Source organism: Pristiophorus japonicus, chromosome 7, assembly GCF_044704955.1.
Source record: "Pristiophorus japonicus isolate sPriJap1 chromosome 7, sPriJap1.hap1, whole genome shotgun sequence".
NCBI lineage: Eukaryota > Metazoa > Chordata > Chondrichthyes > Pristiophoridae > Pristiophorus > Pristiophorus japonicus.
In genome coordinates this window covers 217,197,650-217,221,914 of record NC_091983.1, presented here as the reverse complement: position 1 = coordinate 217,221,914, position 24,265 = coordinate 217,197,650, and the positions used below count along the sequence as shown (strand labels likewise).

At 49.7% G+C, this 24,265-nt stretch overlaps 1 protein-coding gene across 3 annotated transcripts in view; it reads left to right on the top strand.

Annotated features, from left to right (window-relative positions):
- LOC139267454 (zinc transporter ZIP9) overlaps positions 1-23,261 on the top strand; it is a 111,102-nt gene extending 87,841 nt beyond the window's left edge. For 2 of the 3 annotated variants that reach the window (XM_070885801.1, XM_070885799.1), the window contains 2 exons: positions 4,336-4,470; positions 19,668-23,261. In XM_070885801.1, the coding sequence (XP_070741902.1) occupies positions 4,336-4,470; positions 19,668-19,901 (369 nt within the window). In that variant the 3' untranslated portion in view covers positions 19,902-23,261. The remainder of the gene's footprint in view (positions 1-4,335; positions 4,471-19,667) is intronic. The other variant, XM_070885800.1, reaches the window with a different exon arrangement.
- The last annotated feature ends 1,004 nt before the right edge of the window (positions 23,262-24,265 follow it).

Sequence of the window (24,265 nt, the reverse complement as noted above, 5' to 3'; positions counted from 1 at the left end):
GAAGAGCACGCTCCGAGGAGCCGGAGAATGTTGCAGTTTTTTTCATGCGCATTTTTAGGCGCGAAGAACAGGCATGCTGGAAACTTGGGGCCATAGAAAATAGGTGCAGGAGTAGGCCATTCGGCCCTTCGAGCCTGCACCGCCATTCAATAAGATCATGGCTGATCACTCCCTCAGTACCCCTTTCCTGCTTTCTCTCCATACCCCTTGATCCCTTTAGCCGTAAGGGCCATATCTAACTCCCTCTTGAATATATCCAATGAACTGGCATCAACAACTCTCTGCGGTAGGGAATTCCACAGGTTAACAACTCTCTGAGTGAAGAAGTTTCTCTTCATCTTGGTCCTAAATGGCCTACCCCTTATCCTTAGACAGGTTCTGGACTTCCCCAATGTCATTCTTCCCGCATCTAACCTGTCCAGTCCCATCAGAATTTTATATGTTTCTATGAGATCCCCCTCTCAATCTTCTAAATTCCAGTGAATATAAGCAGTCAATCCAGTCTTCCTTCATGTGTCAGTCCTGCCATCCCAGGAATCAGTCTGATGAACCATCGCTGCACTCCCTCAATAGCAAGAAAGTCCTTCCTCAGATTAGGTCTACAGCAGGTCTTAGCAACGACTGCCAAATGCAATGGCTTCTCTCATCCAGCAGAGTTCCCAAAGCAAGGAGCAGCGGCTGGGGGAGGGGTGCGGGTGGACTAGTAGCTAGGGACTGGTGGGGGGAACAGCGGCTGGAGCTTGGGGGGTATGAGGGGGGAACACGACTGGAGTCTGGGGGTTACGGGGGGGGAAACGGCAACTGGTGTCTGGGGGTACGGGGGAGAACGGCGACTGGAGTCTGGGGGGTATGAGGGGGGAACACGACTGGAGTCTGGGGGTTACGGGGGGGGAAACGGCAACTGGTGTCTGGGGGTACGGGGGAGAACGGCGACTGGAGTCTGGGGGTACGGGGGGAACAGCGACTGGAGTCTGGGGGGTATGAGGGGGGAACACGACTGGAGTCTGGGGGTTACGGGGGGGGGAAACGGCAACTGGTGTCTGGGGGTACGGGGGGAACGGCGACTGGAGTCTGGGGGTACGGGGGGAACAGCGACTGGAGTCTGGGGGGTATGAGGGGGGAACACGACTGGAGTCTGGGGGTTACGGGGGGGGGAAACGGCAACTGGTGTCTGGGGGTACGGGGGAGAACGGCAACTGGAGTCTGGGGGTACGGGGGGAACAGCGACTGGAGTCTGGGGGGTATGAGGGGGGAACACGACTGGAGTCTGGGGGTTACGGGGGGGGAAACGGCAACTGGTGTCTGGGGGTACGGGGGGAACGGCGACTGGAGTCTGGGGGTACGGGGGGAACGGCGACTGGAGTCTGGGGGTACGGGGGGAATGGCGACTGGAGTCTGGGGGTACGGGGGCGGTGACTGGAGTATGGGGGTACGGGGAAACGGCGACTGAAGTCTGGGGGTACGGGGCGAACGACGACTGGAGTCTGGGGGTACGGGGGGAAACGGTGACTGGAGTCTGGGGGTACGGGGTAAAACGACGACTGGAGTCTGGGGGTGCGGGGGGAACAGCGACTGGAGTCTGGGGGTACGGGGGGAACAGCGACTGGAGTCTGGGGGGTATGAGGGGGGAACACGACTGGAGTCTGGGGGTTACGGGGGGGGAACGGCAACTGGTGTCTGGGGGTACGGGGGAACGGCGACTGGAGTCTGGGGGTACGGGGGGAATGGCGACTGGAGTCTGGGGGTACGGGGGCGGTGACTGGAGTATGGGGGTACGGGGAAACGGCGACTGAAGTCTGGGGGTACGGGGCGAACGACGACTGGAGTCTGGGGGTACGGGGGAAACGGTGACTGGAGTCTGGGGGTACGGGGTAAAACGACGACTGGAGTCTGGGGGTGCGGGGGGAACAGCGACTGGAGTCTGGGGGTACGGGGGGAACAGCGACTGGAGTCTGGGGGCACGGGGGGAAATGGTGACTGGAGTCTGGGGGTACGGGGGAAACGGTGACTGGAGTCTGGGTGTACGGGGGGAACAGCGACTGGAGTCTGGGGGTACGGGGGAAACGGCGACTGGAGTCTGGGTGTACGGGGGGAACAGCGACTGGAGTCTGGGGGTACGGGGGGAAACGGCGACTGGAGTCTGGGGGTACGGGGGAAACAACGACTGGAGTCTGGGGGTACGGGGGAAACGGCGACTGGAGTCTGGAGGTACGGGGGGAACAGCGACTGGAGTCTGGGGGTACGGGGGAAACAACGACTGGAGTCTGGGGGTACGGGGGAAACGGCGACTGGAGTCTGGAGGTACGGGGGGAAATGGCGACTGGAGTCTGGGGGTACGGGGGAACAGCGACTGGAGTCTGGGGGTACGGGGGAACGGCGACTGGAGTCTGGGGGTACGGGGGAAACGACGACTGGAGTCTGGAGGTACGGGGGGAAATGGCGACTGGAGTCTGGGGGTACGGGGGAAACAACGACTGGAGTCTGGGGGTACGGGGGAAACGGCGACTGGAGTCTGGAGGTACGGGGGGAACAGCGACTGGAGTCTGGGGGTACGGGGGAAACAACGACTGGAGTCTGGGGGTACGGGGGAAACGGCGACTGGAGTCTGGAGGTACGGGGGGAAATGGCGACTGGAGTCTGGGGGTACGGGGGAACAGCGACTGGAGTCTGGGGGTACGGGGGAACAGCGACTGGAGTCTGGGGGTACGGGGGAACGGCGACTGGAGTCTGGGGGTACGGGGGGACGGTGACTGGTGTCTGGGGGTACGGGGGGACGGTGACTGGTGTCTGGGGGTACGGGGGGGCGGTGACTGGTGTCTGGGGGTACGGGGGGGACGGTGACTGGTGTCTGGGGGTATGGGGGGACGGTGACTGGTGTCTGGGGGTACGGGGGGGACGGTGACTGGTGTCTGGGGGTACGGGGGGGGTGGCGACTGCAGTCAGGGGGTACGGGGGGACGGTGACTGGTGTCTGGGGGTACGGGGGGGATGGCGACTGGTGTCTGGGGGTACGGGGGGGAACGGCGACTGGTGTCTGGGGGTACGGGGGGAACGGCAACTGGAGGCTGGGGGGTACGGGGGGGGCGGCGACTGGAGGCTGGGGGGTACGGGGGGGAAAGGGTTTAGTAGCTAGAGACCGGCGGACGGGGGGAACAACAGCTGGAGCCTGGGGGATACGGGGTGGGGGGGGAAGGGTTTAGTAGCTAGAGACCGGCGGACGGGGGGAACAACAGCTGGAGCCTGGGGGGTACGGGGTGGGGGGGGAAGGGTTTAGTAGCTAGAGACCGGCGGACGGGGGGAACAACAGCTGGAGTATGGAGGGCACTATCAGACATGGGTCAGGTCTGGGGCTAGCATCAGCTGGAGATTGGGGTGCGGTCCGGAGGGGAGCAGTGGCTGGAGCTTGGCCTTGGAGAGGGTGCAGAGGAGATTTACTGGAATGGTGGCAGGGATGGGGGATTTCGGTAATGTGGAGAGACTGGAGAAGCTGGGACTGTTTTCCTTCGAGCAGAAAAGGTTACGAGGAGATTTGATAAATGTGCTCCAAATCATGAACGGTAAATAGGGAGAAACTTTCCACTAGCAGGAAGGTCAGTAACCAGAGGACACAGATTTAAGGTGATTGGCAAAAGAAACAGAGGGGAGATGAGGAAAAACTGTTTTTTACGTAGCAAGTTGTTGTGGTCTGAAGTGCACGGCCTGAAAGGGCAGTGGAAGCAGACTCGAGAGGGAATTGGATAATTACTTGAAGGGAAACATTTACAGGGCTATGGAGAAAGAGCAGGAGAGTGGGACTGATTGAATAGCTCTACCAAAGATACAGGTACAATGGGTCCTTCTGTGCTGTATCATTCTATGGTTGAGGTTAATTCCAGTGGGGGAATGGCTGGAGAATGAGGCCAGGACTAGTGGTCAGAGAGAGAAAGGCCTTTCAGTAAGGCTTCATTTTGATTGGATTGTTGCACCACTATGGCAGCTGCATGGAGGGGTCATTGTGAGTTCAAATTCACACCCCTTTTAGTTTCTTGTCTGGACCCAGAACATTTTGCCATTTTCTGTTTGTTTTATATAATCTCAGGCTACAATGTCAGAAATAATTCAGCAAGCAAGCGAGGCGGTGGTTGGAGTAGTGAGGGGGCTAGGAAGGTCAAGCCTGTGTGGGACCCTGTGAAGGGCCAATGGCAGAGGGCAATGGAGGGTTGCTGTGTGGTGGAGAGAAACCCGAGGAGAGGATGTGGGGAATATCTGCACGAGATACTTTATTGAACAATAATGAGATTGGCTGCCTGGTTTTACTGTGTATCTGTGCTCATCGCTGATGTCTTGGCATTTTCAGGCTCCTGCATCTTTTGGCTTGGTCTCGTATCTGATGCATGCTGGTTTAGAGAAGCGGCAGATTCAGAAACACTTGCTCGTGTTCTCCCTGGCAGCACCACTTCTCGCCATCATCACCTACTTCATCGTCAGCAAGGTAAGAGCGCCAGCTCGTCACTGCACACATCCTCGATTGTTCCGAACACAGGTGAGACTGCACACAGGGAGGTTAAAGTAACAGTGACCTCAGTCTTTAATAAGACACTCCCCTGGGACTTCAGGGGATGAGCTCCCTGGTGGCGGAACATGGGAGTGCATGCTTTACAGACACACAACATCACTTCCCCCTCCCCCAAAGTCAAAGTGAAAACTATTTACAAGGTGAGGCGGTCGGGAGCCTTTCTTTCCCTGGTGGTCCGCCTCGGTACAAATGTCTGTTCTGGTGTGTTGGCTGTGCCCTCGCTGGGCTGGCGTGTTGTTGGCCCTGCAGGGCTGCTGGGTGAGCCTGGCCTTGCTGAGCTGTTGGGCATGATGGGTTCGATTTCCTGGTCCGGCGTGGTGTCATTGATCGTTTGGGTGTGTGTTGTGGGCTCGAAAAAGGTGGCGTCTGCTGTGGGTTGTTCAGGGCAGTCTGTGAACCGCAGCCTCGTTTGGTCCAGGTGCATTCTGCAAATTTGTCCATTGTCTAGTTTGACAACAAACACCCTACTCCCTTCTTTAGCTATCACCGTGCCCGCGATCCACTTGGGACCATGTCCATAGTTTAGCAAATACACAGGGTCATTCAGATCAATTTCCCATGACACAGTGGCGCGACCATTGTTTACATTTTGTTACTGCCGCCTGCTCTCTACCTGATCATGCAGGTTGGGGTAAACCAGCGAGAGTCTGGTTTTAAGTGTCCTTTTCATGCGTAGCTCAGCCGGGGGCACCCCTGTGAGCGACTGGGGTCTCGTGCGGTAGCTGAGCAGTACTCGGGACAGGCGGGTTTGGAGTGAGCCTTCTGTGACTCGTTTAAGGGTCTGTTTGATGGTTTGTACTGCCCGCTCTGCCTGCCCATTGGAGGCTGATTTAAACGGGGCTGAGGTGACATGTTTGATCCCATTGCGGGTCATGAATTCTTTAAATTCGGCACTGGTGAAACATGGCCTGTTGTCACTGACCAGTATGTCAGGCAGGCCGTGGGTGACAAACATGGCCCTCAGGCTTTCAGTGGTGGCGGTGGCAGTGCTTCCCGAAATTATTTTACATTCAATCCATTTTGAAAAAGCATCCACCACCACCAGGAACATTTTACCGAGAAACGGGCCCCCCATAGTCGACATGGATCCTCGACCCTGGTCTGGAGGGCCAGGAGCAGAAACTTAGTGGTGCCTCTGTGGGCGCGTTGCTCAACTGAGCACATATGCTGCATTGCCGTGCACAGGACTCTAAGTCAGAGTCGATAGCGGGCCACCACACGTGGGATCTGACTATCGCTTTCATCATTACTATACCCGGGTGTGTGCTGTGGAGATCCGAGATGAACGTCTCCCTGCCCTTTTTGGGTAGCACTACACGGTTACCCCACAACAGGCAGTCTGCCCGAATGGACAGCTCGTCCTTTCGCCGCTGGAACGACTTGATTAACACTTGCATTTCAGCAGGGATGCTGGCCCAGCTCCCATGCAGTACAGTTTTTTACTAGGGACAGCAGAGGATCTTAGCTGGTCCAAGTCCTAATTGGCAGACCGTGACAGGTGATTTATCATTTTCAAACGCTTCCATGACCATCAACAAGTCTGCGGGCTGCGCCACCATCAACAAGTTTGCAGGCTGCGCCATTTCCACCCCCATGGTGGGCAATGGTAGCCGACTGAGAGCATCCGCACAGTTCTTGGTGCCTGGCCTGTAGCAGATCGTATAGTTATGTGCTGATAGCGCGAGTGTCCACCTTTGTATGTGGGCTGAGGCATTAGTATTTATCCCCTTGTTTTCAGCGAACAGGGATATGAGGGGCTTGTGATCGGTTTCCAGCTCAAATTTGAGGCCAAGCAGATACTGACGCATTTTCTTTACCCTGAACACACATGCTAATGCCTCTTTCTCAGTCATGCTGTAGGCCCTCTTGGCCTTAGACAAGCTCCTGGAAGCATAGGCGACAGGTTGCAACTTCCCCGCAATGTTAGCTTGTTGTAATACACACCTGACTCCATACGACGACGCGTCACATGCTAGCACAAGTCTTTTACACGGGTTATACAATACAAGCAGCTTGCTGGAGCATAAAATGTTTCTGGCTTTATCAAAAGCAATTACTTGATTTTTTTCCCCATACCCAGTTCTCACCTTTATGCAATAACACATGTAGGGGCTCTAAGAGGGTGTTTAACCACGGTAGGAAGATACCAAAATAGTTGAGGAGTCCCAGGAACGACCGCAGCTCCATGACTAGGTGCATTCCTGATAGCCTCTCTCTAGGCGTCTGTGGGCCGAATGTCGTCCGCCGTGATCTTTCTCCCCAAAAACTCCACTTCTGTTGCCACGAAAACGCATTTCGACCTCTTCAGCCGCAGCCCTGCGCGATCCAGTCACTGGAGGACCTCCTCCAGGTTTTGCAGGTGCTCGACGGTGTCTCAACCCATGACCAATATGTCGTACTGAAAAACCACCATGCGTAGTACCGACTTGAGTAGGCTCTCCATGTTTCTCTGGAAGATCGCTGCAGCCGACCGAATTCCAAAAGGGCATCTTTTGTAGATGAACAGTCCCTTGTGCGTGTTGATGCAGGTGAGGCCCTTCGAAGACTCCTCCAGCTCCTGCATCATGTCGGCCGAATTGAGGTCGAGCTTGGTGAACGTCTTGCCTCCTGCCAGCGTCGCAAATAGGTCGTCTGCCTTAGGTAGCAGGTACTGGTCCTGTAGTGAGAAACGATTAATAGTTACTTTATAATCGCTGCAAATCCTGACCGTGCCATCACTTTTGAGTACTGGAACAATCGGGCTGGCCCACTCGCTGAATTCCACTGGGGAGATGATACCCTCGCGTTGCAGCCTGTCCAGTTCGATTTCCACTCTCTCCCTCATCATGTGAGATACCACTCGCGCCTTGTGGTGAATGGGTTGTGCCTCTGGGACCAAGTGGATCCGCACCTTCGCTCCGGAAAAGTTTCCAATGCCTGGCTTAAAAAGGGAAGGAAATTTGTTAAGAACCTGGGTACATGAGGCCTCATCGACATGTGATAGCGCTTGGATGTCATCCCAGTTCCAGCGGATTTTGCCCAGCCAGCTCCTTCCAAGCAGTGTAGGGCCATCGCCCGGGACAATCCAGAGTGGCAGTTCGTGCACCGTGCCCTCGTAGGTGACCTTGACCATGGCGCTGCCCAGGACAGTGATAAGCTCTTTGGTGTATGTTCTCAGTTTCGTGTGGATAGGGCTCAGGGCTGGTCTGAGTGCTTTGTTGCACCACAGTCTCTCAAACATTTTTTTACTCATGATGGATTGGCTAGCGCCAGTGTCCAGTTCCATGGCTACGGGTAAGCCATTCAATTTCACATTTAGCATTATAGGTGGACATTTCGTCGAAAATGTGTGCACCCCATGTACTTTAGCATCTGCCTCCTCTCTCTGAGGCTCGAAATTGCTTTGATCCACCATGGACCGATCTTCCTCTGCCACGTGGTGGTTAGCAGGATTTGCAGAGCTTGCAGCTCGTCTGCAAGCTCACTGGAGGTGCCCCATTGTTCCACAGCTCTTGCAAACATACCCTTTGAAGCGGCATGAATAGGCTGAATGGAAGCCTCCACAACGCCAACAAGGTGTGAATTGCCTTGCATTCATCATTTGTTGCGCACTTTGAGTCATCTGGGTCACCAGAGGCCTGCTGGCAGTTGCAGACTCGTGGTTTCTGCCCTGTACATTCTGCTCGCAAAGATTTGTTTGGTGTTATCACTGGTGGACATAAACGCCTGTGCTATCGCAATGGTCTTACTGAGGGCCGGTGTCTCTGCAGTCAAAAGCTTTCATAAGAAGGCCAATGCCCAGTACAAAAAAGTCTCCGAGCATCTGCTCCAGGTAGCCATCGAGCTCACATTGTCCTGCAAGTCCCCTTAGTTCGGCAACGTAGCTTGCCACTTCCTGATCTTGAGATCGCTGGCATGTGTAGAACTGACACCTCGCCATCAGCACGCTCTCCCTCGGGTTAAGATGCTCCCGAACCAGTGTACGCAGCTCCTCATACGACTTATCTGTGGGTTTCACCGGAGCCAGAAGATTCTTCATGAGGCTGTAGGTCGGTGCCCCGCAGACTGTGAGGAGGACTGCTCTCCTTTTTGCAGTGCTTCCTTCTCCGTCCAGCTCGTTCGTTACAAAGTACTGGTCTAGCCGTTCGACATAGGCTTCCCAGTCCTCACCCTCCGAGAACTTCTCCAGGATGCCCACAGTTTGCTGCATCTTTGCATTGGATTCGTATTCTCGTCGGCAGTTATTGTGTTCCTAACACAGATGAGACTGCACACAGGGAGGTTAAAGTAACAGTGACCTCAGTCTTTAATAAGACACTCCAGAGTGAGGAACAGGCCTCAGGGGCCGGCTTATATACAGTGCTCCCAAGGGATGCTGGGTTCCCTTGGGACTTCAGGGGATGCGCTCCCTGGTGGCGGAACATGGGAGTGCATGCTTTACAGGTACACAACACCCCCCTCCCAAACCCTTTACCTCCACCCTTCCTCCATTCCGCACCCTCGCCAATACTCCACCCCTCCTCCAATCCGCACCCTCCCCAATACTCCACCCCTCCTCCAATCCGCACTCTCCCCAATCATCTCCTTCTCCATTGAGTGGCTCGATTCATGTTCACCTCAGTGATTTCCCTACCTGTAAAATTCGCAATAATCCGAATTGTTTTTGTTTTTTCCTCTTTTCTCCCTCCATCTCTACCGTTCATCTTCTCTTTCATTCCTCCTTTCTTCCTTTCCTTTTTCACTTCATTCATTCTTCCCTTCCCTCCCTCCCTCCCTCCCTCCCTGCCTCTCCGCCCCTCCCGAGGGAATTGGTTCGGAGACAGTGAGGAGGTATAATGGGCATGTGTTGAGATTGTCACAATATGACTCGTGATGTCCCCCAGAGAGCTGTGCTGGGGCCTCAGTGCTGCACTGTAACTGACTTTGAAGGAATAGAAAGGGGTCTATCCAAGTTTACTGGCAGCACCCAGTTAGGTGGCCCAGTAGTATAGATGGGAAAAGAAAGTTGTAAAGGGACATTGATAGATTAAGTGAGTGAGCAAAACTGTGGCAGGTGGAGCTCAGTGTGGGAAAGTGTGAGGTCATCCACTTTAGATCCAAGAAACATCGATCAGAGTATTTTCTAAATGGCAAGAAGGTAAGAACTGTGGAAGGGCAGAGGGATTGAGGAGACCAAATACAGAAATCAGTAAAAGATCATGAACAGCTACCAATTATACTTTAATAAGCTAATGGAATGTTGGCCTTTATCTCAAGGGGCGGAGGTTATGTTCCAGCTGTACAGAGCTCTGGTCAGATCTCATCTGGAGAACAGAGATCAGTTCAGGGTGCTGCTCCACAGGAAGGATATATTGGCCTGGGAGGGAGTGCAACGCACGTTCACCAGAAAGATACCAGGGTTAACGGGTTAAATGATGAGGACAGGTTACATAGACTCGGCTTGTATTCATAGCAACATAGAAACATAGAAAATGGTGCAGGAGTGGGCCATTTGGCCCTTAGAGCCTGCACCACCATTCAATGAGTTCATGGCTGAACATGCAACTTCAGTACCCTATTCCTGCTTTCTCGCCATACCCCTTGATCTCCCTAGTCGTAAGGACTACATCTAACTCCTTTTTGAATATATTTAGTGAATTGGCCTCAACAACTTTCTGTGGCAGAGAATTCCACAGGTTCACCACTCTCTGGGTGAAGAAGTTTCTCCTCATTTCGGTCCTAAATGGCTTACCCCTTATCCTTAGACTGTGACCCCTGGTTCTGGACTTCCCCAACATTGGGAACATTCTTCCTGCATCTAACCTGTCTAAACCCGTCAGAATTTTAAACGTTTCTATGGGATCCCCTCTCATTCTTCTGAACTCCAGTGAATACAAGCCCAGTTGATCCAGTCTTTCTTGATATGTCAGTCCCGCCATCCCGGGAATCAGTCTGGTGAACATTCACTGCACTCCCTCAATAGCAAGAATGTCCTTCCTCAAGTTATGAGACCAAAACTGTACACTATACTCCAGGTGTGGCCTCACCAAGGCCCCAACTGTAGTAACAACTCTCTGCCCCTGTACTCAAATCCCCTCGCTATGAAGGCCAACATGCCATTTGCCTTCTTAACCGCCTGCTGTACCTGCTTGCCAACCTTCAATGACTGATGTACCATGACACCCAGGTCTCATTGCACCTCCCCTTTTCCTAATCTGTCACCATTCAGATAATAGTCTGTCTCTCTGTTTTTACTACCAAAGTGGATAACCTCACATTTATCCACATTATACTTCATCTGCCATGCATCTGCCCACTAACCTAACCTATCTAAGTCACTCTGCAGCCTCATAGCATCCTCCTCGCAGCTCACACTGCCACCCAACTTAGTGTCATCTGCAAATTTGGAGATACTACATTTAATCCCCTCGTCTAAATCATTAATGTACAATGTAAACAGCTGGGGCCCCAGCACTGAACCTTGCGGTACCCCACTAGTCACTGCCTGCCATTCTGAAAAGTACCCATTTACTCCTACTCTTTGCTTCCTGTCTGCCAACCAGTTCTCAATCCATGTCAGCACACTTCCCCAATCCCATGTGCTTTAACTTTGCACATTAATCTCCTGTGTGGGACCTTGTCGAAAGCCTTCTGAAAGTCCAGATAGACCACATCAACTGCTTCTCCCTTGTCGACTCTACTGGAAACATCCTCAAAAAATTCCAGAAGATTTGTCAAGCATGATTTCCCTTTCACAAATCCAGGCTGACTTGGACCTATCATGTCACCTCTTTCCAAATGCTCAGCTATGACATCCTTAATAATTGATTCCATCATTTTACCCACTACCGATGTCAGGCTGACCGGTCTATAATTGCCTGTTTTCTCTCTCCCTCCTTTTTTAAAAAGTGGGGTTACATTGTCTACCCTCCACTCCATAGGAACTGATCCAGAGTCTATGGAATGTTGGAAAATGACTGTCAATGCATCCGCTATTTCCAAGGCCACCTCTTTAAGTACTCTGGGATGCAGACCATCAGGCCCTGGGGATTTATCGGCCTTCAAACCCATCAATTTCCCCAACACAATTTCCTGACTAATAAGGACTTCCCTCAGTTCCTCCTTCTTACTAGACCCTCTGACCTCTTTTATATCCGGAAGGTTGTTTGTGTCCTCCTTAGTGAATAACGAACCAAAGTATTTGTTCAATTGGTCTGCATTTCTTTGTTCCCAGTTATGACTTCCCCTGATTCTGACTGCAGGGGACTTATGTTTGTCTTTACTAACCTTTTTCTCTTGACATATCTATAGAAGCTTTTGCAATCCGCCTTAATGTTCCCTACAAGCTTCCTCTCGTACTCTATTTTCCCTGCCCTAATCAAACCCTTTGTCCTCCTCTGATGAGTTCTAAATTTCTCCCAGTCCCCAGGTTCATTGCTATTTCTGGCCAATTTGAATGCCACTTCCTTGGTTTTAATACAATCCCTGATTTCTCTTGATAGCCACGGTTGAGCCACCTTCCCCTTTTTTATTTTTACGCCAGACAGGGATGTACAATTTTTTTGCGGTCTATAAATGTCTGCCATTGCCCATCCACTGTCAACCCCTTAAGTATCATTCTCCAATCTATCCTAGCCAATTCACGCCCCATACCTTCAAAGTTACCCTTGTTTAAGTTCTGGACCATGGTCTCTGAATTAACTGTTTCCTTCTCCATCCTAATGTAGAATTCCACCATATTATGGTCACTCTTCCCCAAGGGGCCTCGCACAACGTGATTGATAATTAATCCTCTCTCATTACACAACACCCAGTCTAAGATGGCCTCCCCCCAGTTGGTTCCTCGACATATTGGTCTAGAAAACCATCCCTTATGCACTCCAGGAAATCCTCCTCCACCGTATTGTTTCTAGTTTGGTTAGCCCAATCTATATGCACATTAAAGTCACCCATGATAACTGCTGCACCTTTATTGCATGCACCCCTAATTTCCTGTTTGATGCCCTCCCCAACATCACTACTACAGTTTGGAGGTCTGTACACAACTCCCACTAGCGTTTTCTGCCCTTTGGTATTCCGTAGCTCCACCCATACCGATTCCACATCATCCAAGCTAACGTCCTTCCTTACAATTGCATTAATTTCCTCTTTAACCAGCAACGCCACCCCGCCTCCTTTTCCTTTCTGTCTATCCTTCCTAAATGTTGAATACCCTTGGATGTTGAGTTCCCAGCCTTGGTCGCCCTGGAGCCATGTCTCCGTGATGCCAACCATATCGTATCCGTTAACTGCTATCTGCACAGTTAATTCGTCCACCTTATTCCAAATACTCCTCGCATTGAGGCACAGAGCCTTCAGGCTTGTCTTTTTAATACACTTTGACCCTTTAGAATTTTGCTGTAAAGTGGCCCTTTTTGTTTTTTGCCTTGGGTTTCTCTGCCCTCCACTTTTACTATTCTCCTTTCTGTCTTTTGCTTCTGTCTCCATTTTGTTTCCCTCTGTCTCCCTGCATTGGTTCCCAACCCCTGCCATATTAGTTTAACTCCTCCCCAACAGCACTAGCAAACACTCCCCCTAGGACATTGGTTCCGGTCCTGCCCAGGTGCAGACCGTCCGGTTTGTACTGGTCCCACCTCCCCCAGAACCGGTTCCAATGTCCCAGGAATTTGAATCCCTCCCTGCTGCACCATTGCTCAAGCCACGTATTCATCTGAGCTATCCTGCGATTCCTACTGTGACTAGCAGGTGGCACTGGTAGCAATCCCGAGATTACTACTTTTGAGGTCCTACTTTTTAATTTCGCTGCTAGCTCTTTAAATTCGTCTCTTAGGACCTCATCCTGTTTTTTACCTATATCGTTGGTACCAATGTGCACCACGACAACTGGCTGTTCACCCTCCCTTTTCAGAATGTCCTGCACCCGCTCTGAGACATCCTTGGCCCTTGCACCAGGGAGGCAACATACCATCCTAGAGTCTCGATTACGGCCGCAGATACGTCTATCTATTCCCCTTACAATTGAATCCCCTATCACTATTGCTCTCCCACTCTTTTTCCTGCCCTCCTCTGCAGCAGAGCCAGCCACAGTGCCATGAACTTGGCTGCTGCTGCCCTCCCCTGATGAGTCCTCCCCCTCAACAGTACTCAAAGCGGTGTATCTGTTTTGCAGGGGGATGACCGCAGGGGACCCCTGCACTACCTTCCTTGCACTGTTCTTCCTGTTGGTCTTCTATTCCCTATCTGGCTGTGGACCCTTTACCTGCTGTAAGACCAACTCGCTACACGTGCTAATCACGTCATTCTCAGCATCGTGGATGCTCCAGAGTGAACCACCCTCAGCTCCAACTCCGCAACGCGGTCCGTCAGGAGCTGGAGGTGGATACACTTCCCGCACACGTAGTCATCAGGGACACCGGAAGTGTCCCTGAGTTCCCACATGGTGCAGGAGAAGCATATCACGTGTCATGACTTAACTCTTAGATACACTCAATTTGGCGACAACAATGTTAACAGGTTACTTACTGATATAAAAAAGAAAAAGAAAAGCTACTCACCAATCACCAGCCAATCACTTACCCATTTGGCTGTGACATCACCTTTTGATTTCTTTCTACTTTTTTGCTTTTTCTCCCGGCTGGAGCTGCACAAGCTCACCTTTTGTAGGCCTCACTAACGCCACGAACTCCCGCCTCTGACTGCCTTGAATATAGAAGATAGAAGATTAAGGGATGGTCTAATCGAGGTGTTTAAGATGATGGTTATTGATCGGGTAGATAGAGAAACTATTTCCTCTGGTGGGGGATTCCAGAACAAAGGGACATAACCTTAAAATTAGGGCTAGGACGTTTAGAATTGCAGAAAGCACTTCTTCACACAAAGGGTAATGCAATTCTGGAACGCTCTCCCCCAAAAGTTTGCTGAGGCTGGGGGTCAATAAAAATTTCAAAATTGAGATTGATAAGATTTTTGTTGGGTAAGTGTATTAAGGGTTATGGAACCAAGGTGGGTAAATGGAGTTAAGATACAGATCAGCCATGAGATAATTGAATGGCGCAACAGTCTTGAGGGGCCGAATGCCCTACTCCTGTTCCTATGTTTCTCTCTCCCTCCCTTCCTTTTGCATTTTCTCTCCCTCCCTTCCTTCTTCTCTCCCTCCCTTCCTTCTTCTCTCCCTGCCCTACCACCTCTCCCGCTCTACCTCCTCTCCCTCCCGATCTCCCTAACTCCCTTCTTCTTCCCCGCCCTACCTCCCTTCCTCTCCCCCTCCCTACCTCCCTTCCTCTCCTTGTCCCTACCTCCCTTCCTCTCCCCCGCCCTACCACCCTTCCTCTCCCCCTCCCTACCTCCCTTCCTCTCCCCCTCCCTACCTCCCTTCCTCTCCCCCGCCCTACCTCCCTTCCTCTCCCCCTCCCTACCTCCCTTCCTCTCCCCCTCCCTACCACTGCTCCTTCTCTACCTCCTCTCTCTTCCTTCTTCCTGCTGTCCTTACCTCCCTTCTTCTCTTCCTGCCTCATTCCCTTAGAAACTTAGAAACATACAAAATAGGTGCAGGAGTAGGCCATTCAATAAGATCACGGCTGATCATTCCCTCAGTACCCCTTTCCTGCTTTCTCTCCATACCCCTTGATCCCTTTAGCCGTCAGGGCCATATCTAACTCCCTCTTGAATATATCCAATGAACTGGCATCCACAACTCTCTGTGGTAAAGAATTCCACAGATTAACAACTCTCTGAGTGAAGAAGTTTCACTTCATTTAATGGCTTACCCCTTATCCTTAGACTGTGAGCCCTGGTTCTGGACTTCCCCAACATCGGGAACATTCTTCCTGCATTTAATCTGTCCAGTCCCGTCAGAATTTTATCTGTTTCTATGAGATCCCCTCTCATCCTTCTAAACTCCAGTGAATACAGGCCCAGTCGATCCAGTCTCTCCTCATATGTCAGTCCTGCCATCCCAGGAAGCAGTCTGGTGAACCTTCGCTGCACTCCCTCAATAGCAAGAACGTCCTTCCTCAGATTAGGAGACCAAAACAGAACACAATATTCCAGGTGAGGCCTCACTAAGGCCCTGTACAACTGCAGTAAGACATCCCTGCTCCTAAACTCAAATCCCCTAGCTATGAAGGCCAATATACCATTTGCCTTCTTCACCGCCTGCTGTACCTGCATGCCAACTTTCAATGACTGATGTACCATGACACCCAGGTCTCGTTGCACCTCCCCTTTTCCTAATCTGTCAGATTCAGGTAATATTCTGCCTTCATCTTTTTGCCACCAAAGTGAATAACCTCACATTTATCCACATTACACTGCATCTGCCATGCATTTGCCCACTCACCTAACCTATCCAAGTCACCCTGCAGCCTCTTAGCATCCTCCTCACAGCTCACACTGCCACCCAGCTTAGTGTCATCTACAAACTTGGAGATATTACACTCAATTCCTTCATCTAAATCATTGATGTATATTGTAAATAGCTGGGTCCCAGCACTGAGCCCTGCGATACCCCACTAGTCACTGCCTGCCATTCTGAAAAGGACCAGTTTATCCCGACTCTCTGCTTCCTATCTGCTAACCAGTTCTCTATCCACCTCAGTACATTACCCCCAATATGATGTGCTTTAATTTTGCGCACAAATCTCTTGTGTGGGACCTTGTCAAAAGCTTTTTGAAAGTCCAAATACACCACATCCACTGGTTCTCCCTTGTCCACTCTACTAGTTACATCCTCAAAAAATTCCAGAAGATTTGTCAAGCATGATTTCCCTTTCATAAATCCATGCTGACTTGGACCGATCCTATCACTGCTTTCCAAATGCGCTGCTATTTCATCTTTAATAATTGTTTTCAACATTTTCCCCACTACTGATGTCAGGCTAACGGGTCTATAATTACCCGTTTTCTCTCTCCCTCCTTATTTAAAATGTGGTGTTACATTAGCTACCCTCTAGAGTCGATAGATTGTTGGAAAATGATCACCAATGCATCCACTATTTCTAGGGCCACTTCCTTAAATACTCAGGGATGCAGACTATCAGGCCCCGGGAAATTATCGGCCTTCAATCCCATCAATTTCCCAAACACAATTTCCCGCCTAATAAGGATTTCCTTCAGTTCCTCCTTCTCACTCAACCCTCGGTCCCCTAGTATTTCCGGAAGGTTATTTGTGTCTTCCTTCGTGAAGACAGAACCAAAATATTTGTTCAACTGGTATACCATTTCTTTGTTCCCCATTATAAATTCACCTGAATCTGACTGCAAGGGACCTACGTTTGTCTTCACTAATCTTTTTCTCTTCACATATCTATAGAAGCTTTTGCAGTCAGTTTTTGTGTTCCCAGTAAGCTTCCTCTCATACTCTATTTTACCCCTCCTAATTAAACCCTTTGTCCTCCTCTGCTGAATTATAAAATTCTCCCAGTCCTCAGGTTTGCTGCTTTTTCTGGCCAATTTATATGCCCCTTCCTTGGATTTAACACTATCCTTAATTTCCTTTGTTAGCCATGGTTGAGCCACCTTCCCCGTTTTATTTTTACTCTAGACAGGGATGTACAATTATTGAAGTTCATCCATGTGATCTTTAAATGTTTGCCACTGCCTATCCACCATCAACCCTTTAAGTATCATTTGCCAGTCTATTCTAGCCAATTCACGTCTCATACCATCGAAGTTACTTTTCCTTAAGTTCAGGACCCTAGTCTCTGAATTAACTGTGTCACTCTCCATCCTAATAAAGAATTCACCCATATTATGGTCACTCTTCCCCAAGGGCCTTGCACAACAATATTGCTAATTAGTCCTTTCTCATTACGCATCACCCAGTCTAGGATGGACAGCCCTTATTTGGTTCCTCGACATATTGGTCGAGAAAACCATCCCTAATACACTCCAGGAAATCCTCCTCCACCGTATTGCTATCAGTCTGGTTAGCCCAATCTATATGAGATTAAAGTCGCCCATGATAACTGCTGTACCTTTATTGCACGCATCGCTAATTTCCTGTTTGATGCTGTCCCCAACCTCACTGCTACTGTTTGGTGGTCTGTACACAACTCCCACTAGCGTTTTCTGCCCTTTGGTATTCCGCAGCTCCACCCATACAGATTCCACATCATCCAAGCTAATGTCCTTCCTTACTATCGCGTTAATTTCCACTTTAACCAGCAACACTACCCCACCTCCTTTTCCTTTCTGTCAACCCTTCCTGAATGTTGAATACCCCTGGATATTGAGTTCCCAGCCCTGGTCACCCTGGAGCCATGTCTCCGTGATGCCAGTTATATCATATTCATTAATTGCTGCCTGTGCAGTTAATTCGTCCACCTTATTGCAAATACTCCTCGCATTGAGACACAGAGCCTTCAGGCTTATCTTTTTCACACACTTTGCCCCTTTAGAATTTTACTGTAATGTGGCCCTTTTTGATTTTTGTCTTGGGTTTCTCTGCCTTCCACTTTTACTTTTCTTCTTTCTATCTTTTGCTTCTGCCCCCATTCTACTTCCCTCTCTCCCAGCATAAGTTCCTATCCCCCTGCCATATTAATTTAACCGCTCCCCAATAGCACTAACAAACACTCCCCCTAGGACATTGGTTCCAGTCCTGCCCAGGTGCAGACTGTCTGGTTTGTACTGGTCCCACCTCCCCCGGAACCGGTTCCAATGTCCCAGGAATTTGAATCCCTCCCTTCTGCACCACTCTTCAAGCCACACATTCATCTGAGCTATCCTGCGATTCCTGCTCTGACTAGCACGTGGCACTGGTAGCAATCCTGAGATTACTACCTTTGATGTCCTACTTTTTAAGTTAGCTCCTAGCTCCCTAAATTTAGCTTGTAGGACCTCATCCCGTTTTTTACCTATATCGTTGGTACCTATATGCACCATAACAACTGGCTGTTCACCCTCCCCCTCCAAAATGTCCTGCAGCCCGAGACATCCTTGACCCTTGCACCAGGGAGGCAACATACCATCCTGGAGTCTCAATTGCGGCCGCAGAAACGCCTATCTATTTCCCATACAATAGGATCCCCTACCACTATAGCTCTCCCACTCTTTTTCCTGCCCTCCTGTGCAGCAGAGCCACTCACGGTGCCATGAACTTGACTGCTGCTGCCCTCCCCTGATGAGTCATCCCCCAACAGCACCCAAAATGGAGTATCTGTTTCGGAGGGGAATGACCACAGGGGACCCCTGCACTACCTTCCTTCCACTGCTCTTCCTGTTGGTCACCCATTCCTTATCTGTCTGTGTAACCTTTACTTGCGGTGTAACCAACTCACTAAACGTGCTATTCACGGCATCCTCAGCATCGCGGATGCTCTGGAGCGAAACCACCCGCAGCTCCAGTGCCGCAATGCTGTCTGTCAGGAGCTGCAGCAAGATACAATTCCCGCACATGTAGTCGTCAGGAACACTGGGAGCGTCCCTAAGTTCCCACATAGGACAGGAGGAGCATGACATGTGTCCGCTGACTTAACCTCTAGATTAACTTAAGAATCAGATTATTTTAAACCTGTGCCTTAGAACCATCTGTTTACCACTTGCCGCCTAAACACAGTGCCGGAGTGCAGGCGCGGAGGCTGGATTGGTTTATCGATGTGTTGCTCAGTGGACAGGCTGGTACAGGATTGGTTTATCGATGCACTGTTCAGTGGACAGGCTGGTACAGGATTGGTTTATCGATGCACTGTTCAGTGGACAGGCTGGTACAGGATTGGTTTATCGATGCACTGTTCAGTGGACAGGCCGGTACAGGATTGGTTTATCGATGCACTGCTCAGTGGATGGGCTGGTATAGGATTGGTTTATCGATGCACTGTTCAGTGGACAGGCTGGTACAGGATTGGTTTATCGATGCACTGCTCAGTGGACGGGCTGGTATAGAATTGGTTTATCGATGCACTGCTCAGTGGACAGGCTGGTACAGGATTGGTTTATCGATGCACTGTTCAGTGCACAGGCCGGTACAGGATTGGTTTATCGATGCACTGCTTAGTGGACGGGCTGGTACAGGATTGGTTTATCGATGCACTGCTCAGTGGACGGGCCGGTACAGGATTGGTTTATCGATGCACTGTTCAGTGATCCAGCCGGTACAAGTTGGCAGGCCCAGGTTCTTTGACACTGACCATTCTTTTCTCCCCTCTCCTCCACAGAGCAACATTGGCTCGCTGCACCAGACCAAGGCCACTGGCATTGGACTGCTCTTCTCTGCCGGGACATTTTTGTATGTCGCGTCCGTGCACGTGCTGCCTGAAGTCAGCGGCCGAGGTCACCACAGGGTCACCAACAACAACGGCAAGAAGGGCCTGGGGATTCTGGAGAGCCTGACGCTTATCGTGGGCTGCACAATTCCCGTTCTCCTGTCGCTGGGACTTCATGATGCGTAAATGTAATTGGAACCTTGGTTTGCGTCATCGGCCCCCATGTTCCAACCACATGACCTGTATCTCGCGCAGGGGTGGGGAACGAAGTCTTTGAGGCTCTGCCCCTTGTGACGACGTATTCGGACATCGTAGGTGGGGATCGCTGTCCAACTAACATCTACCAAAACTAACGAGGCCGAGGAGCATTTTATTGGGGGTAATATATCAATGGGGAGTGAAGTGACGGAAGAGGCAATGCATCATGAGGGGTGGGGTTCAGAGGGCATCACGAGGACAGGTCAAGCAGTCCATGCCCTCTGGTTCCACTAAATACATTACCATCACCACCACCACCACCACACACACTTGGATATTTGTGAATTACTTATCAGGTGCACACAATGCAAATAGAAAATTCTGGAAACACACAGCAGCTAAGTCAACATCTGAGTGCTCAATTGAGGCCTTCTGCATGTATAGTGGACAGTGACAATATTATTTAGTTTTCCAAATGTCTTTTTTTCATATGGTTAAGTTCTTATTAGTCATTAGTCAAGGGGAGCCACATTTATTTGGTGTTTAGTTGCTGTCACTGTTTTTTTTTATGGGATGTGGGCGTTGCTGGCAAGGCCAGTATTTATTGTCCATCCCTAATTGCCCTTGAGAAGATGGTCGTGAGCCGCCTTCTTGAACCGCTGTAGTCTGTGTGGTGAAGGTACTCCCAAAGTGCTGTTAGGGAGGGAGTTCCAGGATTTTGACCCAGCGACCATGAAGGAACGGCGATATACTTCCAAGTCAGGATGGTGTGGAACTTGGAAGGTGGTGGTGTTCCCATGCACCTGCTGCCCTTAACCTTCTAGCTGGTAGAGGTCATGAGTTTAAGAGGTGCTGCACTGCATCTTGTAGATGGGACACTCTGCAGCCACGGTGTAATGGTAACTCAATGCATTCTTGTAGGTTATTTGCGAAAGGGAAAAATACAACGTAATGTTCCAGGTGAAATCCTTTATCCCAATTCTAATAAAGGGTCCTGCCCTCTCTGTTCAGGTATTGATGGTCCTGCTGTGTATTTCCAGAATGTTCTGTGTTCTTCATATTTTAAGTGTTTGTTGTTTTTCATTCTTATCCCTTCTGCAAATTTTAAAATACTTACTTGGAGCTGAACAGGAAGAGAAACAAAATCACCATTTGACTCCCAACCGAGCCAGTCAATAAGATTGTAGATGTGGGGAGGCCAACAGCCATCGTAGGACATGACCCAGCAATCCCCCCATCACAACATCTAACCTCCTCCCGAGTGGGTTTGAGGCTGCAACCTCCACGATTCCACCCGGAGGTCAACTCCAAGTCAGTGCCTCTAAGCGAAGTGCACATGACACACTAGTGCAACGCATTCTGAGGGGATGAATTACTGGAGTAAAGCTTACTTAGGGGCCAAATTCCCTCAGGGCTTCTCCCACTGCACTGCCATAACTTAGTGTGTGTAAAGGTTTCCCACCTCTCTGCCACATTTGTGCCATAGTTATGGCAAAAGATCGGGGCAAGCTCTGAGGAAATTCAGCCCCAGTGTTGACTCGAAGATTTCACTTAAGTGTAATGGTGGTTTTGTGAAATTTCCACACTTGTGCCCAGTCAAACTGTGAGAAGCACCAGCCGTACAATTTGTGATACATAAACTAGAGCTGTGTAACACGAGCGCCAAGTACTGGTGCCATTGTGTCGGTCACTGTTGCTGCGAGCAATTGGAGGTGATGAATTAAGAACATTGCTCAAAACAAATCACATCATTGAAGTGTATTGGTTTGAATGTAATGTCTTTTTCTCTCATGCACAGGTACTAAAATACTTAGGAACCAGAGGCGACATGAGGAAACATTTATTTTAACACAGCGAGTTGTTGCGATCTGGAACGCATTGCCTGAAAGGCTGGTGGAAATAGATTCAATATTAACTTTCAAAGGAGAATTAGATAAATACTTAAAGGAATACATTTACAGGGCTATGGTGAAAGAGCAGGGGAGTGGGACTAGTTAAATAGCTCTACCAAAGAGCCAGCACAGGCACGATGGGCTGAATGGCCTCCTTCTGTGCTGGATCGTTCTATGATTCTATGTGACAAGTGACAAACTGCCGTAACCATGTGCCACGTGTACGTGTCATTGCAGGAGGCAGTGGCACAGTAAGGGATCTCCCAGTCCCCTGCTCCAATTGTGGTTGAATTCAATGTATGTTTATGCCTGGGGTTGCTTTCTACTTTAAGGAAAGAATTTTCTGGAGTATCATAGGAATTGCTAGACAACAAAAGACCAAGGGCCATCTACCATCCTGGTAGTCACATGATACAATAATAAGAGCTATTGATTAATCATGTCAATCAATCTCCAACAATTAGTCTACACCAGACCCAGACATGAGGCGAGGAAATCCCCTCCCAGTGGTCGAGAGCTTTGTGACCCAGAGGTGTCACTGCTGAGCTCGCTACACTCACCACACATCATGTGTCAAATTACTCATATCCTGGATCCCAAAATGTTATTTTCTGAAAGAAACCTATCTCATTTGAATGAATCGACACAAACTGCTTCCATCGTCTCCTTAGGGAGTCTGTTCCAGAGATTAACCACTGGTTCACTGAAATAATGTTTCCACAGATTTGTTTTGAACTTACCACCTTCAAGCACGGGCCGTGTCCCCTGGTTCTACTGTCCTGGACAAGACGAAACAACTCGTCGTGGTCAACATTATCGAGTCCTTTTAGAATCCTAAAAACAGCAAACATTTCACCTCAACCGTCTCTTTTTTTCAGAGAGAATGTGTCCAATTTACATAATCGTCCTCATAATCCAATCCCTTCATCCCCTCAATCATTTTGCTTGCTCTCTTCTGTATCATTATGCTGTACTGTGGAGCGCTGGGAATGTGCTCTCAACATTCCCATGTGGAAAATTCCTAATCCCAGCTCACTATCTGAGGGAGTGCTGCACTATCGGAGATGCCGGCTTTCGATTGAGATGTGAAACCAAGGCCCTGTCTGGTCAATAAAAGATCCCATGATACTATTCGAAGAAGAGCAAGTGAGGGGGGAGAGGGGAAGGGAGAAGGTGTGGAGACCGTAACAGCTAATGTTTCAGAACTTGCATATTGGACCGTGACATTCATTTAACTCGCGGGTTCCCAACTGCAGTCCGTGTGTTAGACTTGTCTAACTCATGTGAAAGGTTGCTGCTAATACTGAAGTAATTTAAAGTTCCAGGTCTATATGCAAGAACATTAAAGACATCCAGAGATCAGAAAAGGACATTACGCCCATTGAGTTTGACCTTCTAGTATCCAATATCCCAGTGACCAATTACACTGTGTCTTCCATTCCACCACCTTACCTGGAAGATTATCCCAAATGTTTCTCACTCTGAGTAAAGTAATTCTTCACTGTGATCACTCCTAATTTACTTTTCACTGAATTACAGGATGTTCTACAGGCCTGGCTGGCATTCTCAATTGACCTTATTGATATCAGTTAATACTTTATATATTTCAGTCCTCCCTCCTTAAACACTATAGAGTCTGAACTTCTGTAATGTTTCCTCACAGCTCATCCACTTTACACATAGGATTACTCATGTTGATCTTCTCTGCACCTTCCTCTAATGTATTTATGACCACTTTGAAGTGTGGTGACTAGAACTGCACACACCACTCTAAGTATGATGTCTGACCAGTGCATTGTAAAGCTTCATCCGAAAACCAATTCCTGTTGAGTGGAAGGACAAGGGCTGATTTTGGAAACTTTGCTGTTGGAATGTCTGTGGTATTTTCACTGGTCCTCTTATTCAGAAAAGAAACAAACAAATTGCATTTATATAGCATCTTTCACAATCTCAGGACATCTCAAAGCGCTTCACAGCCAATGAAGTATTTTTGAAATGTAGTCACTGTTGTAACGTAAGGAAATGAAGCAGCTAATTTGTGCCCAGGAAGGTCCCACAAACTGTGATGTTAATTGACACCTCCCTTGCTCTTAAATAGTGCCATGAGAAGGAGGCCATTCCGGCCCATTGTGTCCATGCCGGCCAACAAAGAGCCTCACGGCCCTTGGTCAGCAGCCCTGAAGGTTACATATAAACCTATGAACAATGACGGAAAGGCAAAGAGCACCCAGCCCAACCAATCCGCCTCACCACGAAACCCCTTATACTGACATTCCAACAACAAAGTTTCCGAAATCAGCCGTTGTCCTTCCACTCAACAGGAATTGGTTTTCGGATGAAGCTTTACAATGCACTGGTCAGACATCATACTTAGAGTGGTGTGTGCAGTTCTAGTCACCACACTTCAAAGTGGTCATAAATACATTAGAGGAAGGTGCAGAGAAGATCAACATGAGTGAT